We start from the raw sequence: 18,016 nt of genomic DNA on the forward strand, positions 1-18,016 counted from the left end.
CACCCTTAGTAACAACTGATTATTACTTTCACAATTTCTTTCACTGAAATGTAGAGAGCTGATCAGTGTAGTTTCTAAACAAATGATTTCAAACAAGAAATTCATACACATTATACATCCTCCTTCCTTACTGCTATATGGAAACAAACATTCTGAGGAAGGGACACACAGATTTTGGTGACATTTGCCCAAGAACCGCAGTGATCACAGCCTGCTAGTTCTGTCTCCCATGAGAAAATACTGTTCTTTCTTGGCTTGGGGGTATTCGCGGGCCATAGTGAGAACATAGAGGCCCCGAATGATTCCCCGAACTGTTTGGAAACCATTTGCATAAGGTACTGTAGTAACCAGTCTCCAACATGAGCCATGGTGAGCCCTGCTCCATGGTATTCATCCCCTTCTGTGGTCCCTCATTTCCATGGTGAATCAGGCCAGTCTGTGTAACCAACAGAACCCTGCAGGAGTGCCGTGTGTGTCTTGCAAGGATTCATCATAAAAGGCATCACAGCAATCTGCGCTGGTTTCTTGGATCTCCAGCTCTTGGGGAAGAAAGCCACTATGGCATGGGGACATTAAAGCACCTTGTGGTTTAATGTCCCCATGCTACAGAAGCCCACTTAGAGAACATCAACCAAAAGGCAGAACCGACTTGCCCCAGCCACAGACGTGAGCCACCTAGGAAGCCAGTTCTCCAGCACCAGTCAAGCTTCAGATGACCACAGCCCCAGCGGACATCTGCCTGCAACTTTAAGGGAGAACCCTGAACCAGAACTTAGCTCTCAAATTCCTGACCCACAGAAATTGTGAGAGATAATAAATACTGTCATTTTAAAAGTTTTTGGAGTGGGGCGCTTGGGTGGCTCAGTGGGTTAAAGCCTCTGCCTTCAGCTCAAGTAATATCTCAGGGTCCCGGGATCAATCTTGCCCTCTGCCTGCCTTTCTGCCTGCTTGTGATCTCTGTCTCTGTCAAAGAAATAAATAAATACAATCTTAAAAAAAAAATAAGTTTTTGGAGTAAGAGACAGGTGGGTGGCTCAGCCAGTTAAGCATCTGTGTTTGGCTTAGGTCATGATCTCAGGATTCTGGGATGGAGCAGCTCCTCCGGCTTCCTGGTCAGCTGGAAGTGTGCTTCTCTCTCACACTCTCTGAAATAAATAAAATCTCAAAAACAATTTTTTTGGAGTAATTTGGTAGCTAGCAATCGATAACTAATATACAAATCCTTATAAAGGGAAAAAAATCACTTCTGACCCCACATTGGTGTTTTTTTTTTTAAAGTACAAACATACAGTATGAACACCTTGGGCTTACAGCTTTAATACAACTATTAAACTATACAACTATTGAAATTAAATGGAGTACAGACATTACAAAACATTCAAATAAGTCATTTTAGGGGTGCCTCACTGGCTGTCCCTAGAGCATGCAGCCCTTAATCTGAGTCATGACTTCAAGCCCCAAGAGGGGCGTAGAGTCTACTTAAAAAATAATAATAATTTTATTTTTGTACTATACAGTGGCTAACTGAATGTACTAAAAAATAAAATGAAGTTGGAAGTTCTTGATTTAAAGAGAAGGAATACTAATAGACGGTTGTTTTGCTGAGATTAAATTGCCACTCGGTGAGACTATGGTATTGACAGCGCCTGAGACCGCTCCTCCTGCGCTGTTCAGTTACTTGAACATTTCGCTTTTTTCCCTTAAGTTTGTTTGAAATGGATTTTCTGCGGCTTTCAACCAAGACTCTACTGCACGATATAGCTCCTTCTGTTGCCACAACTCGCGGAAACTTGAAACAAACCAACCACGACCAGCACCGGACGCCGGGCGCTCTTCACCAGTCCCTCCGCCTTCTTGGCACCGGCCGCGATCGCCCGGCGCCTTCAGCCACGGCCCCCACCCGCACTCCCGAGCGTCCAGCCCGGCCGGCCAGGGCTTCGTGTCCCGGGGCCGCGCCGCACGCCGCGGGACAGGGCCTGGGCTCCGAGCCCTTCCCGCCCGGCGCGCGCACCCCGCGTCGGCGCAGTCACGGCTCCCGCCCACAGGAGGTGTCCCCGCGCTCGTCTCCCTGGTCTGGGTCGGGGGCACGCGGAACCTGGGCCGTCGCCCGGACGATCGCGGCCGCCCCCGCCGCTCGGCCCCTGGTGTGGTCTCATCCTGGGCACCCAGAGGACGGAGCCGGGCAGGGAGCGGGTCCGGGGCCCCAGCACCAGTGACTTGAGGGACGATGCGCCGCGGAAGACGCGCTCCGCCAGCTCTCCGGACCAAGGAGACTGCGGCAGGATCCCGCCTCCACAGGAGCCAGGATCTGAGAACCGAGCTCTGCGTGGCTTAAAACAAGCATCACGCGATCCCTCTTAAATCAGAGGCGACCGGCGCCCCTTCGCCCCAGCTGTACTTCTCTCCCGGGCCTGTGCCTGGCCCGGAACACCGGCTGCCCAGCACCGCCTCCCTCCGGCCACCCGGGGTTAGTAGGCATCGAGAACAGACGCGCATGCTCCAAGTGTGCCCTCGTGCTTCGCCTCCGCGATCGCCGAGTGACGCCAGCAAGAGCATGGGATTATGGGAAATGTGGTTTCCGAGCCTCGGGACTCCTGGGGTGTGTCCCCTGCCTAGGCCCAGAGCAGGACTTCAGCTCCCGGCTGGCCTACGGGCGAGGGAGGGGACGCGAGGGAAGGGGGTGGGGCGAGTGGGGGGAGGTGGGCGGGGCCGAGGGGGAAGGCCGAGCGGGGGGGCGGGGCCTGGCCGGCTGAGGTACCGCCGCCCGGGGTTGGAGGAACCTGAGGCGCGGGGCACGGGACCGCGAGGAGTCCGGACGGCGGCGGGCGCGAGGGCAGGCGTAGCCGGAGTGGTCGCGCCTGCGTCGACCGCCGCCCCGCGGCTTTCGTCTCCGCACGTCCCCTCCCTCTCCGCCGGGACGCGGGAGAGCCCGGCGCGCGACTGGGGCGCGAGGCGGAGCGGGCGGGGGCGGCCAATGCGAAACTGGCTGGTGCTGCTGTGCCCGTGTGTGCTCGGGGCCGCGCTGCACCTCTGGCTGCGGCTGCGCTCCCCGCCGCCCGCCCGCGCCTCCGGGGCCGGCCCGGCAGGTGAGGTCCGGGGTCGGGCGGAGCGGGAGGCCGACTGCGAGCCCCCGGGCGGCTTTCTCCGCGGAGTCCCGCAGCGGGGAGCGGGCCGAGCGCGACCGTCCCCTGAGGAGACAAACGGCCCTTTTCATCCTCGGGGCGTTACATCGGGCGAACTCCGGGGGCTTCTCCCCGTCCGAGTCCCGCCGTCTCTCCCCTCCCGCCTTCTTCTACGGGCCGGAGAGCGGTGCCGGCCGCCGCGAGTCCTGCGTCTGCCCGCCAGGCCTGGTCCGAGCTGTGGGCGCCGGCTCGCCCGCCCCGCGAGCCAAACCTTGTGTCCTTCAGCCGCGGGCGGCCGCTGCGTGCGCCGGGCTCCGGCTGCCGGGCCTGCCCCCTCCGCGCTGCGGGTCTGCTCGGTCGGGACGTGCGGGTCTCAGTGCCGCGGGCGGCGCGGGTGGCGCTGGGGAAGCCTGGGTCTCGCCTGTAAGCGTAACTTTGCCGTAAGAACACACCGATTTTGTTTTCTTTGGAAACTGCGGGGTCGGTCGGTGGACACGTCTGGACGTGAAATGGGGCTGCGAGCGAGCTGTCCCTGTGAGGCTGGCCGGGCGCCGGCTAGCGAGGCACCCGCGAAACCGCCGTTGGCCCACGGTCTGTGCGCCCGTTCCGGAGCTTTCTCTCGGGGGCTGAGAGCTCGGTTCCTGCGCCTCTCACCGCCTCCCGGGATGCTTTGTCCGCGGAAGGTGCCGGCGGATTTGTTGTTATTGTTGTTCACGGTTTTCCCTTGTTTTCTTGTTTTCTTTTCTAAGAGGTTGCCCTAGGACATATAAAGAAACCTAGAAGGCTGTTTTCAAAATGAGGTAGTAGTTGTGTTCTGTTCTAACTACTCGGCGAGTTTTTTCCCTACCGCTTCTCCCCGAACAGCTGTTTTCTTACCCAAACGTTTTAAAAATCACAATTGAATATTTGCAACTCTGGGGTGGGTCTGTGCCTTACTTTTTAAGTGGGAGGCAATCCGCAAGGCAATCTCATCGTTATTATGGGGGTTCCTTAGACTGGTAACAGTCTCTTAGACTCTTTTCCTATTAGACAAACCACAAGCTCTTTGAAAAGGCTATTTGTGTGACCCGAATAAAATTAAAACACGGTTAATTTATTTAATGAAAACACAGTGGTTACAGAGCATTTAACCTATTAACAGGTTAGGATTAGGGGCTTTTTTTTTTTTAAGGTTTTGTGTTTTAGGTTTTTGTAAACTGAGTACGGGAAGAGTGCCACAGATCTAAAATGCTTTCTATTATCTGTTAGGTTTCTGTTTTACAGCTTTCTTTTCCTTTCTGTGAGCACTACTAGAATTTACTTGCAGAACATTCTTAGGATATTTATGACCTTAATTTAGTCTTTTGGGGTTCAGTAAACAAGAAAAACCTGTTTGTCTTCAAGCTTAAAACTTAGTAGGTGATCTCTTAGCTTCAGTGAAGTTTTTCTTATCCCCACAGTGTTTGGATGATGCCGCTATCTTGCCTTCAGGTCAGCCTGAGCTAGGTTAAAGAGACTAGGAAATAGGCCTTGAGGAGGATCCGGCTATATGTGAAGAAATCAGTACTAGTTAAATAAATTAACTTTGACTTAGGTGGATACCGTGCATCTGGTTAGATGATAAATTAGATATTTCACTCTAAATGAAACCTGGCAGACTCTTAGCTTTCACTTTGCAAAACTAAAAGTAGTAGAAGCATATGGATCGCCAAGATTTCCTGCAGCTCCTTTTCCCATCGTGTTACCACCACATTCAAACTAAAACATTTGGGCACTTTTATATATCTACCCTTATGCCTTCAGCCTAAAGTGAGAGAGAAAACCCAAGATTTTGTTACGTTTTCTTCCCTTGAATTAATGTTTTAAGATTTCTTTTTGTTCTCTTGTCTGCTTCTTTGTCTTCAGGCTCATTAAGTTGTGACAGTACTTTTTTAAAGGGAGACTTACCTTCCCTGAATATTAAAAAAAAAAAAAAAAGCCCTCTGACTTGTAGTGGATTCAGCAAATTTTTGAGCGCTTACTCTGTGCCCACTCCTGTTGTAGGTATAGAGTTACAGCAGTAACCCAGATCACATCCCTGCTGTTGTGCAGTTTACAATTTAGAAGGCAAGACAGAACCGAGAAAATAATTTTTTAATATCCTAGGGGATGGAGACAGGTGGGATGACAACAAGAAAGCAGTGTAGAGGGCAGAGAATGGTGTGCTACTGTTCTGAATAGAGAGGTCAGGGGAGGCCCCTCTGAAGAGGTGCCCTTGAGCAGGGGCCTGAATGACGGCCAGGAGTCCTGTCAGCACCTGGCGTTTTTTCTAACGTAGTGGCTCCCTAGAAACAGCCGAAATAAGGTCTAGGAGAGCAACTGGTGAAGAGGAAGCAGGTCTCTTGTGAAATTCAGCACACCTAGGGGTGCATGAGGAAAGTGGAGACAGGGACACCGGACTGGAGGATACAGTTAGAAGATACATCTCTTACCTCATACTCACTTTGGGTAATACCTTAGCAGGAATTATGTAATATTCTTTTTTAGAAAAAGGATGTGACCAAAGAAGTCTTCTCTTTCTAGGATATTTGGAGAGAAGGAAACCAAAGTGAAAGGAAAGAAGTATATCCATTCAACAAATGCTTAGAGCTCTAGGTACCAAGCTAGATGTGGAGTCCCCTGCTCTGAGACCCTCAGAGTCTGCTGAACTGATACAGGGAGCAAGGAGAAGACCAAAGACAAATTGAGCTTGCTTTGCAATTTTGCCTAGGGCTGGTTCATCCAAAATTATCCCTATATGGTAATCTTGTCTCTATGCTTCAGTTTCCTTATTTATAAAATGATGATCTCATAGGGTTATTGTGAAGATTCGATTAATACAACACCCAGAAAAGTGCCTGATTCATAGTAAACACTCCATGGATTTTAGAGAGGAGGAATGGGATAGTGGTGGCTAGTGAGGTATTTGGGGAGGTTTTAGAGATTTGGCATGCTAGTCGTGTATATGATGATTGTCCTTAGCAGTAGATCTGTCATGAATTTATATATTTCCCTCATTTCCAAGATTTCTGCTTATTTGGGATTGATGTCATCTGAGAGAATACATGTGAGAGTGGAAATTTTGGTCTGCTTTTTAAGAATCCTTGGGCCTATTTTGAACAATGAGTTTTGAAGTCAACCTCCCTTGGTCTAGAATAGACTTTTGGATGTCTGCTGTCAGTGGAGAACCTCGCAGTTCTACTTGACCCTCAGGATACACTACATATTAGAGAAGGGAATGCTGTTGTCCTCAGGGAGCTGGTGTGGGGTTTTAATTATTCCTGGCATAAAAATTTGTGGTTTTTTTGTGCTTAGTAATTTGAAGGAATGAATCAAGAGAACAAAACTGAGAAAGTATGAATGAATTTGCCACCTACATATTGTCTATTCACTTTTTATGATGACCTTATGATATAATTTTTTTTCTTAGAAAAGTAAAACAAGTTCTTTGTAGAAAAATTTGAAATTATTTTTAAGAACAGGGAAAATGATCTTTATGACAGTTTTTGAATGCACATACTTACAATGCATGTTGGAGGGAAATGACTTAGTATTTTTTAAAAATTATATTGATGTATAATACCCCTTCAGAAAAGGGCCTGTAAATGTATAGGTTGATATATTTTTGATACACCCGACTAATCCAGCATTTCAGAAGCTCCCTTTATGCTCCCTTCCATCATGGCCAGGAGTGGTAACCATTGTTCTGATCTTAAATGGCAGAGATTTGCTTGTTAATACTTCATATCAATGGAACCACATAGTATGTACATAGTTCTTATAGTCTCCTGATCTTTTTTTTTTTTTTAAAGATTTTATTTATTTATTTGACAGACAGAAATCACAAGTAGATGGAGAGGCAGGCAGAGAGAGAGAGAGGGAAGCAGGCTCCCTGCTGAGCAGAGAGCCTGATGCGGGACTCGATCCCAGGACCCTGAGACCATGACCTGAGCCGAAGGCAGTGGCTTAACCCACTGAGCCACCCAGGCGCCTCTAGTCTCCTGATCTTAATATGGTAAATAACAATAAAACAATTATGCAACATAATTTCAATGGCTGCATATAGATACACCTTAATTTAACTAATCCCTTATTTCTGGATTTTGCAGTTGTTCACTATTAATAAATGATACTGTGATGAGTAGAGATCTTTTAGTACATCACTGATTATTTCTTTAGAATAAGTTCTTAGATGTGGAATGCTGGATAGAAAGCCCGGGTGGCTCAGTAGGTTAAGTGTCCGACTCTTGATCTCAGCTGGTCTTGATCTCAGGATCATGAGTTCAAGCCCCGTGTTGAACTCCACTCTGGACATGAAGCCTACTTAAAAAAAAAAAAAAATATCTGAGGTATTTGATGTGTATTGGCAAATTGTCCCACAGAAGACTACCAAATTCCATTCCAGCAGCAACATAGGAGAGGAGCCAGTTCCTTGAAAAAAGTCTAATTAAACATTTCTTTCCAATACCAATGGTTGGGGTATTATTTAAGAAGGTATTTGTCATTTTGAACACAGCAGGAGCCTGGTTAGATGGGATCCATCTAATTCAAACTTGATTCCTAGTGAAATGGAATGTTTTTTCATAGGTTGGTTGGCTATTTGCATTTTATCTGTGAATTATCTTTGTGTCTTTTTTTTTTTAAAGATTTTATTTATTTATTTGACAGACAGAGATCACAAGTAGGCAGAGAGGCAGGCAGAGAGAGAGAGGAGGAAGCAGGCTCCCTGCTGAGCAGAGAGCCCAACGCAGGGCTCGATCCCAGGACCCTGGGATCATGACCTGAGCCGAAGGTAGAGGCTTTAACCCACTGAGCCACCCAGGCGCCCCGAAGACCTGTTTTTTAAACTGAGATATAATTGACCTACTACGTGAGTTTCAGGTGTATGACATTGATTCAGTGTAAGTACGTATTGTAAAAATGAACACAGTCTAGTTAGCTTAGTTATAATTTTTTTCTTGTGATGAGAACTTTTGAGATCTGTCTTAGCAGCTTTCAGATACGCATTACAGCATTATTCACTATAGCCCCCGAGTTGTACATGACATCCCCATGACTTCTTTATTTTAACTGGAAGTCTGTTCTTCTGACCCCCTTCACCATTCTGCCCACACGCCACCCTTCCCCTCTTGCAACCGTCAGTCTGTTTTCTATGAATTTAGTGTTTTGTTTTGTTTAGATTGTACATAAGAGTGAAACTGTACCCTATTTGTCTTTCTCTGTCTGGCTGGGTTCACGTAGCATAACACCCTCAAGATCTATCCATGTTGTCAGAAGTGGCAAGTTGTCCTTCTTTTTTTAATGGTAAATAATATTGCCTTATATTTGTCTGTAACACATTTTCTTTATCTGTTCATCTGTCAGTGAACACTTAGGTGGTTCCATGTCTTGGCTATTGTAAATAGCACCGCAGTGAACAGGGCATGCAGGTATCTTCTCCAGTGTTTTCATTTCCTTTGAATAAATATCCAGAAGTGGAACTGCCGGATCATATGATAGTTCTAGTTTAAATTTTTTGAGGAACCTCCATAGTGTTTATTAGAGGGACTACAGTGATTTATTGTCCCACAAGCCTTCCTTTTTCTGCACTTTCTTACCAACACTTGTATCTTTTTGATACTAGCCATTCTGACAGGTGTAAGGTGATCTCACCTTGTGATTTTGATTTGCATTTCCCTGATGATGAGTGATGTTGACCGCCTTTTCATATGCCTGTTGGCCATATGTATGTTGTCTTAGGAAATGTGTCTGTTCAGATCCGCTGCCTGTTTTTTAATTGGATTGCTTGGTTTTTTACTATTGAATTGTAGGAGTTTTTATTTTTTAATATGTTTTCAGTATTAACCCTTTATCAGATACATGATTTGCAAATACTCTGTCCCATTTTTGGGTTGTCTTTTCATTTTCTTGATGATTTTCTTTGCTGTGCAGAAGCAGCTTTTTAGTTGGATGTGGTGCTGCTCATTTATTTTTGCTTTTGTTGCAAAATCTGGTGCCAAATCCAAAAAATCATCAAAACCAGTGTCAAGGATCTTACTGCCTATATTTTATTCTAAGAGTTTTATGATGTCAGGTCTTATGTTCAAGTCTTTGATCCATTTTGAGTTGATTTTTGTGTATAGTATAAGGTGGTGGTCGGTTTCATTCTTTTACATATGGCTGAATAGTTTTCCCAGCACCATCTACTGAAGAGACTGTCCTTTTCCCCCATTGTATATTCTTGTCTCCTTTGTCATAGATTAATTGACCATATAATTGTGGGTTTATTTCTGGACTCTATTCTATCCCATTGCCCTGTATGTCATTTTTTATGCCAAACCATGCTGTTTTGCTTACTATATCCTGTAATATAGTTTGAAACCAGTGAGCATCATGCCTCCAGTGTTTTGCTCCATGTGTTTGCTTATTTCATCTTTTTTCATCTATGACCCCACCTACCTCTCTTCTGGCAACCACCAGTTCTCTGTATTTAAGAGTCTGCTTTTTTGTTTAGTTTCATCATTTGTTTTGTTTCTTAAATTCCATGTATGAGTGGAATCATATGGTATTTGTCGTTCTCTGACTGGGTGTAGCATTATACTCACTTTCTCCATCCATGTTTTTGGAAATGATGAGATTTCATTCTTTTTTATGGTCAAATGATACTCCATTGTGCATATACCCTGTGTTCTTTATCCATTCATCTATCGGTGGACACTCGGGCTACTTCCATATCTTAGCTACTGTAAATAATGCTGCAGGAGACATAGAGGTGCATGTCTCTTTTCAGTCGTGTCGGTTGATTTGCAAATATTGAACCACTCTTGCATTTCTGGAATAAATCCCACTTGATTGTGGTTAATGATTTTTTTAATGTTTTGTTGTATTGTCGGTTGGCTGATATTTTGTTGAGAATCTTTAAACCTATGTTCATCAGAGTTGTTGGCTTGTAGTTCTTTTTTGTGGTGTCTTTATCTGGTTTTGGTATCAGGCTGATGCTGGCCTTGTGGAATAAATTTGGAAGATTTCTTTTCTCTGTTATTTTTTGGAATAGTTTGGGAAGAATAAATACTAACTCTTCTTTGAATGTCTGGGAGAATTACCTATGAAGCTATCTGGTCCTGGACTTTAGTTGGCTTTTTGATTACAGATTCAGTTTCATTGCTGGTAACCGGTCTGCAAATTTTCTTTATCTTCCTAATTCAGCTTTGAAAGTTTATGCTACTGTGAAATTACCCATTTCATCTAGGTTGTCCTATTTATTGGCAAATGATTTCTTACAATCCTTGTATTTCTGTGGTGTTGGTTGTTATTTCTTATCCTTCATTTCTGGTGATATTTATCTGAGTCCCCTCCCTCCCTTTCTCTCTTTCTGTTTTTTTATGAGTCTGGCTAAGATTTATCAATTTTGTTGATGTTTTCAAAGAATCAGCTCCTAGTTTCATTGATCCATTCTATTGTTTTCTTAGTCTCTATATCATTTGTTTCTGCTCTTATCTTTGCTAGTTCCTTCTTTCTGTTGGCTTTGGGTTTTGTTCTTCCTCTAGCTTCTTTAGGTATAAGTTTAGATTATTTGAGATTCTTCTTGTTTCCTGAGGTAGGCCTGTATTGCTATAATCATCCCTCTTAGATGAGGATAGAAGAGCTAATGCTGCGCAATGCCCTCCTGTTTGTTCTTTCCTGAGATTGCTGTGGCTATTTAAGGTCTTTTGTGGTTTCATACAAATGTTAGGGTTGTTTGCTGTATTCCTGTGAAAAATGCCACTAGAATTTTGATAGGCATTGCATTGAATCTGTAGATTGCTTTGGGTAGAATGGACATTTAAAAAATATTCTCACCCATGAGCATAGAATATCATTCCATTTATTTGTGTCTTCTCCAGTTTCTTTCGTCACTGTCTTACAGCTTCCAGTGTACAGCTCTCTCACCTTGTTGATTAAACTTATTCCTAGGTGTTTTATCCTTTCCGATTCAGTTGTTAATAGGATTGGTTTCTGAATTTTTTTTGATAGTTCATTATTAGTGTATAGAAGTGCCTCTGATTTTTATAGATAGATTTTGTGTCCTGCAGCTTTACTGAATTTGTTTATTACTTCCAGGAGTTTTTTTGGTTGACTCTTTAGGGACCTATTTTTCAGTATATCTGGAAGGAGAAGTTTTTTCAGAGGCCAAAATCTGCCATGCCCTTCTCTGCAACAAAAGGAGAAATGCGTGTAAGCTAAACCACTTCCACAGAAGCAGCGTAGACATGGAGTAGAAGCAAAGGAGGGGAATGGCAGTGGAATGAGATCAAAAAGTAGTTTGCAGCCGTAAGCTGTGGGATTTTCACATGCCACATGGTCATCTTTATCTTTATTATTTATTTATTAAGTTTCAGAAAAATCTTATTTGGCAGTGAGAAGAAGAAACCAGGGATAAACCATTAGGATAGCCTTGGGATTTTTTTTTCATGTTTTAAGTTTTTATTATGAATATTTTTAAACATACCAAAAGTAGAAGATTAGAACAAATATTATGTACACACCATACACCTTCAACTCACATTTTTCATAAACACTCCTACCCATTTCTTCCCACTGGATTATTTAGAGGCAAATCACAGAGAAATTATTATTTTCATAAATATCTTAGTATAGTGTCTCTGTCAGTAGACATTAAAAAACCATAACTACAAAACCATCATCACAATTAGAAAAATTAATGATTCTTTCCAATATTTAGTGTTCAGAATTTCCCAATTGTCTTTTTAAATTTTAATTCTAGTGTAGTTAACATGCAGTGTTGTGTTAGTTTCAGGTATACAATACAGTGTTCAGCCCTTCCACAGATCTCTCACTGCTCATCATTAGGACACCCCTGTCATGGTCCAGTGAAAGATAAGAGTCTGACTGGAAGCAGGGGGGAGAATTAATGATGAGAAAGGGACTGATTTGGGACATTGTTGATGAAGACTTTGTCAATCAAGAACAAGCTAAATTATGTTTCATGTAATCCATTTCTCAAAGGCTTATTTTGATTATCTACCAAAAATGAAGCAGTGATAATGTGGCATTTAACAGATTGTTTTAGTTATTTTATGATTTTTCTTTTGTGCATCAGCCTTGTTTTGTGCTGATGTCAGGTAAATGAGGCATTTAGATTAAATGTCTCTTTGCTCTTCTACAGTTTTTAATAATTCCAGAAGACATTTTGTAATGGATGAAATAGACTATCTGAAGACTTTTTGGTATCAGGGTTTTTTGTTTGGTTGGTTTTTTGTTTTGGGGTTTTTTTTTTTTAGAAAGCTGAGACACAGGGATTTAAATAGCTTATTATGGGTATCATGAAGCACGTTGGCTTTGGAATCAGTGTCAGATATATCTGGTTACTACATTTGCCTCATTACTGTTGTTAAAAGTACTTACTATTTCTCTGTGAAAGAGATGGGATATCATTGCCAATTTTACATAGGCACTTAACTTATCCTCCAAATTGAGACTCATTTAGAGTTAGTTCCAGCAGCAGGTACAGCTTTCATCTTATAGTTCTGTGTACCTGAGAAAATACGTTCCTGAAGTGTTTATTTCATTCATATAAATGTTTAATTTCCATGAAATTAAAAAAAAGTAATGTGCTAACCAGCATTTCCAGTGTTCTGCTTATCACTGATTTGCCTCCAAGACTGGTGTTAGGGATAAAAGATCGGAATTTAGTCTCAGAGGAGCTACATGGAGCTGTGTTGCTAATTGAAGGTGATGAAGAATGGAGGTCAGTTGCTGCGGATTAAATCTTAGCCTCGCGCCTTACTAATTGTTTGCCTTAGGGGAATTTACTGAATTCTCTGTGCCTCTGGCCTTGTTTGTTTCATAAGGAGCCTGACCCCACCTACTTCTCGGTGTTGTGAACATTAAATGATACTCTACATGCAGAGTGTTCAACTGATACTCTATGTGTAGTACTTTTTAGGTGTGCAATGAATATGGTCTATTATAAGCAAGGTTAGTCAAGGAAAATTTGTATTTACATTAAAGGCAAGTTCCTGCCTGGGGCATCTGGGTGGCACAGTTGGTTAGGTGGCCAGCTCTTGGTTTCAGCTCAGGTCAGGATCTCACAGCCCTGGGATCAAGCCCCAACTCAGCTGGGAGTCAGCTTGCGACTCTCTCTTCCTCTCCCTCCCCCTCCCACTTGTTCTCTCTCTTTCTCTCTCTCTCAAATACATAAATCTTAAAAAAAAAAAAAAAAAAAAAGATAAATTCATGCCTTTAAAGAATTCATTTTAGTACAGGATTCCTGGTAAGCTAATATAACAAGTATCTGTACTTCATTTAGATTGTTTTTGTTTGTTTGTTTGTTTGTTTGTTTTGGGGGTTTCTTTTGTTTTTAGAAATGTGTCTTTTGTGGAAAATAAGATAGCTACACAAAAATTCCTATATTCCTAGATGTGTTACAATGTAATATCCTTCAGGTATCCTATTAGAAGGGTCTGTCTCCCAGATTTTCTTATTATTTTAATTGGTCCTTTGAAAAAATACCATCATGTTTTTGTTGTCTTTTGACTGAATGCTTGGATCCTCTGGCATATAAAAGGATTGCATGTAATGTAGGCAAGCTCTCTGGCCTTCGATTATTTAATTTTGGAAACATTTTGGATCAGTTCCCGTCATTGGAAAAGAGGTGAAACAGCCCCTCATCAGAGCTATGTATAAGCTTGTAGCTCTCCAGCTTTGAAACTGGCGATAAAAAACAAAATATCTTCCCCTTCTACTAAGGACATTTTTTTTCTTAAATGTAATCCTGCCCATTAGACCTTACAGCAGTAAAAAATGAACCATTCGCATGACTTGTCACTTGATTTTTTTGTTGCTTCCCTGGAAATGTTGCCTCGTTCATTCCTTGGAATATTATATTAAGTGATACAGGGTTTGCTGGCTGTGGAATTTATTGGTGTTGCTCAGGGTTCTGGTACTTTTCAGCATAGTAGTCTTTCAGCTTTATTTCCCAAACTTACTAATTTTTTTTGAGAGAGAGAGAGCAAGAGCCGTAGTGGGAGGGCTACAGAGGGAGAAGGAGAGAAAGAATCCCAGGCAGGCTCCATGCCAAGCACAGAGCCCAACATGGGCTTGATCTCAGGACCCTGAGATCATGACCTGAACTAAAATCAAGAGTCAACTCCTCAAGCAACGGAGCCACCCAGGCGCCCCCTATAATGTTAACGTAGGCCTTCACTTTTGAAAGCACGGATTTATGTGTTGGTTATCGTTTGCAGATGGTTGCCATGAGTGCCTACTGTTTTGGTACCAAACCAGGACCTTTTTATATATCATCTCATTTAATTTTTACAATAACTCTATGAGAAGTGTTACTACACCCATTTGTAGTCTAGGAAACTGAGGCTCAAGAAGGTAAATAACTTTTCGGGGTGGCTGGCTGGCTCAGTCAGTAGAACATGAGACTCTTGAACTCAGGGTGGGGAGTTCAAGCCCCATGTGGCAGATTGAGATTACTTAGAAGGTTTTTTTTCTTTAATTTAAATTTTTATTTTTTATTCATTTATTTGACAGAGAGAGATTGAGAGAGAGCCATCACAAGTAGGCAGAGAAGTGGCGGGGTGGGGGGGAAGCGGGCTCCCTGCTAAGCCCCGATGGGGCTCCCTGCTAAGGGGCTTGATCCCAGGATCCTGAGATCATGACCTGAGCCGAAGGCAGAGGCTTTAACCCACTGAGCCACCCAGGCGCCCCTAGAAGTTTTTTGTTTTGTTTTGTTTTGTTTTTAATCTTTAATTAAAAAGAGAAGTTAAATAACTGTTACTGGACATAAAAAGAACCAGGATTCTGCTCGCGGCCTAACGGACTCATACTGCCTACTGTTGCGTGGTTTATGCCACTCTGCCTTTCCAAACTCATTCTCACTGTAAACATCTTAATAGTTTTGAAGTTTTAGGTACTTATGGAAGCATAAATATATACATGCGTAGGGAAGACAAAAAGACTGTATGCCAAAAAGTCATGGTTATCTGGATGGTACGTGTGATTTTTTAAATATTTTTTCTTTGTATTTCTTTTGTATATTCTATACACATGAACATGTATTATTTTATAATAAACATTTTTATGTCGCATATGAATAGTAATTGAGATATGACATTTCTAATTTATTGTTGCTTATTTCTAGATCAATTGGCCTCATTTCCTCAGTGGAAGTCTAGTCACTATGATGTGGTAGTTGGTGTGTTGTCTGCTCGCAATAACCACGAACTTCGAAATGTGATAAGAAGCACCTGGCTGAAGCATTTAATACAACATCCATCATTAAGTCAACGGTAGGTTTTCTGAGTTGGCACTTGCCTGATTAACTGAGTAAATGTTCTGGAAAACCTCTCCTGAGACAGTCAGAAATGTTAATTTAGGCATGTGGCCACTCTTCTTGGGAGAAATGGCTATTTTATTTTGCTTTCACATAGAGTCACAAAGTTCTTAACGGAAAGATAGTTAGGGGAGAATATATTCATTGGTTAACATACTAGCATTTATAGATACCTAGTTTGTTTTGTTTTTAGAATAGTAATTCCTCTTTATTTTTATTTTTTTTTTTTTAAGAGAACAAGAGTGAGCAGGGAGAGGGGCAGAAGGAGAGGGAGAAAGAATCAGGAAGAACCTTAAGCGGTTTCCATGCCCAGCACAGAGCCCAGTGCAGGGCCGGATGTCACCACCCTGAGGTCATAACCCAAGCTGAAATCGAGAGTTGGACACTTAACCACCCAGGTGCCCGTAGAATAGTAATTCTTAAAACGTTCTATTCCAGGGGCGCCTGGGTGGCTCAGTGGGTTAAAGCCTCTGCCTTTGGCTTAGGTCATGATCTCAGGGTCCTGGGATCAAGCCCCACATCAGGCTCTCTGCTCAGCAGGGAGTCTGCTTCTCCCCCCACGCTGCCTGCCTCTCTGACTACTTGTGATATCTCTCTCTCTCTCTCTCATAAATAAAATAAAATATAAATTAAAAAAAAAAGTTCAATTCCAAAATTGGTCTCTGGTTAGACATGTTTATGTCTAAATATGCTTTTTACCAACTTCACAGAGACACACTGAATTTTTCCTGTTCTGTAGTGTTTTTTTAATTGTGTGCTCTGCAGTGTGTAGCTCTTTTTCCTGCCTGCCCTTCCACGGCTGAGCTTTGGTAGCACATCTCATGTTGGTATTAGATGGCTCAGTTATTGGTTAGGAGCCCAAGACCTTAGCAATGAGACCAGGCTCTGAAGATGACATCGTGAGGGGCTAGTGGAAAAGAAGCATGGGGGACTGAACTTTTAGTTCTGCGGAGACACTCAGATGATGGGCGGTTCTCCATGGCCCTCTTAGGATTGCATTACACTGGCACATTTGGGACTGATTAGCTACACAGTTGCAGCATTTTCTTGTCATCAGTCGTGAACATTTACAGATTTCCTATCTTATTCATAGTGGCTTTCATTCCTTTTCAAGACAGATTTCCTTGGTTCATGATCTCCATGATAATAGTACCGATAAACCAGCAAATGAAAGGCCTTGGACTGCTCACTGCTGTCAGAACCTCGTCCAAAACCTGCACTTCCTACTTTTTCTGTCCCAGAGAATAATGACCCCTCTCTACCTGTTGCTCAGAAAACCCCGGTGACTATGTTATAAATGAGGGAGTGAGTCCCCCTTATGGGTCTTTAAGGATCTGTCCAGCATGGCCACAGAAGGTACATTGGGAGAGGCCTATGAGATTAGATCTAGTCCACTCCCAAGTCCTAGAGAAGGAGGCCCAGTGCGCCACATAGGGGGCAGCCACACAGGAGGAGTGTCCAGGGAACAGGCTCAACCAAGCAGGTGGCGAGTCCACAGTGGGGCCCCATGGGTACATGCCTTTACGGGGGCCACAGGGGCCTATACAAGCAGGAGGAGGGAGAGGATTTCACTGTTGTGTTCCAAAGTCACTAGGTGAGTGAGGGAGGGCCAGAGGGGGATCTTATGGCAGGGACCAGCTTTATTGCTCCAGTGTATCAGGTCACCTGGGGAGGATGCTCATAACCTCTTTGAGGATGTTGAGGCTCCAGGAAAATAGGAAATTTTAAAAATTTGTACTACATTGTTATCTTGATTTCTTCTTTCTCTCACATGCCACATCCAACCCATCAGCATGTTTTCTTGGTGCTGCCTTTCTATATTATCCAGAATCCAGCCCCTCGCCACCTCTACCACTACCATCAGAACCACCACCCTCTCCCCATCAGGCCACATTACCTCTCACCTGGATTCTTGCGGCTGCCTCTATCTGGATTTCCTTCTTCTACCTTTGTTCCCCTGTATTTTATTTTCTGTGCAGCAGCCAGTGTGCTTCTTTTAAAATTCATCAAATTACGTCTATTTTCTGTTCATACCCCTCCATTGGCTTCTCTTTTTTGCTCAGAGTGAAATACCAAGTGCTCACTGTGGTCTTTGACCTTACCTACATCTACTTCCCCTACACTGGTTAACATTACCATGCTTCCATCATACATTAAGTGTGCTTCTACCTCGGGGCCTTTGCACTTACTGTCTCCCTGTCTTTACCACTCTTCCACTGGACAATCCTTGTGGTTCACAGTCTCACATTTTTCAGCTCTCTGTTTAGAATTCACCTTAGCAGGAGGCAGCTCTTTATTAAAAAGCATCTAAGCCCTTTTCCCTCTCCATCCTCCCTTACTTGACTTCATTTTTCTTTATAATATTTATTATCAACTAACATTTTTATTATATTTAGCTTTGTGTTTTAAATTGTCTTTCCCCATGAGAATATAGTTTCGTGAGTGTAGGGACTTTAACTTTTTTTTTTTTTTTTTTAAGATTTTATTTTCGGAGAGAGAGAAAGAACACAAGTGAGCAGGGGAAGGGTTTGAGGGAGAGGGAGCCAGGGAGAAACAATCTTCAGCAGGCTCCATG

The 18,016-nt window shown here is 43.3% G+C and overlaps 1 protein-coding gene across 1 annotated transcript in view; it reads left to right on the top strand.

The window, feature by feature from the left end:
* Positions 1 to 2,821: 2,821 nt before the first annotated feature.
* B3GALNT2 (beta-1,3-N-acetylgalactosaminyltransferase 2) overlaps positions 2,822 to 18,016 on the top strand; it is a 58,207-nt gene continuing 43,012 nt past the window's right edge. Inside the window, exons 1-2 of the mRNA XM_044239325.1 lie at positions 2,822 to 3,086; positions 15,250 to 15,397. Coding sequence (XP_044095260.1) covers positions 2,975 to 3,086; positions 15,250 to 15,397 — 260 coding nt within the window. The 5' untranslated portion in view covers positions 2,822 to 2,974. The remainder of the gene's footprint in view (positions 3,087 to 15,249; positions 15,398 to 18,016) is intronic.

This window comes from Neovison vison, chromosome 2 (genome assembly GCF_020171115.1).
Source record: "Neovison vison isolate M4711 chromosome 2, ASM_NN_V1, whole genome shotgun sequence".
In the NCBI taxonomy this organism is placed as follows: Eukaryota; Metazoa; Chordata; class Mammalia; order Carnivora; family Mustelidae; genus Neogale; species Neogale vison.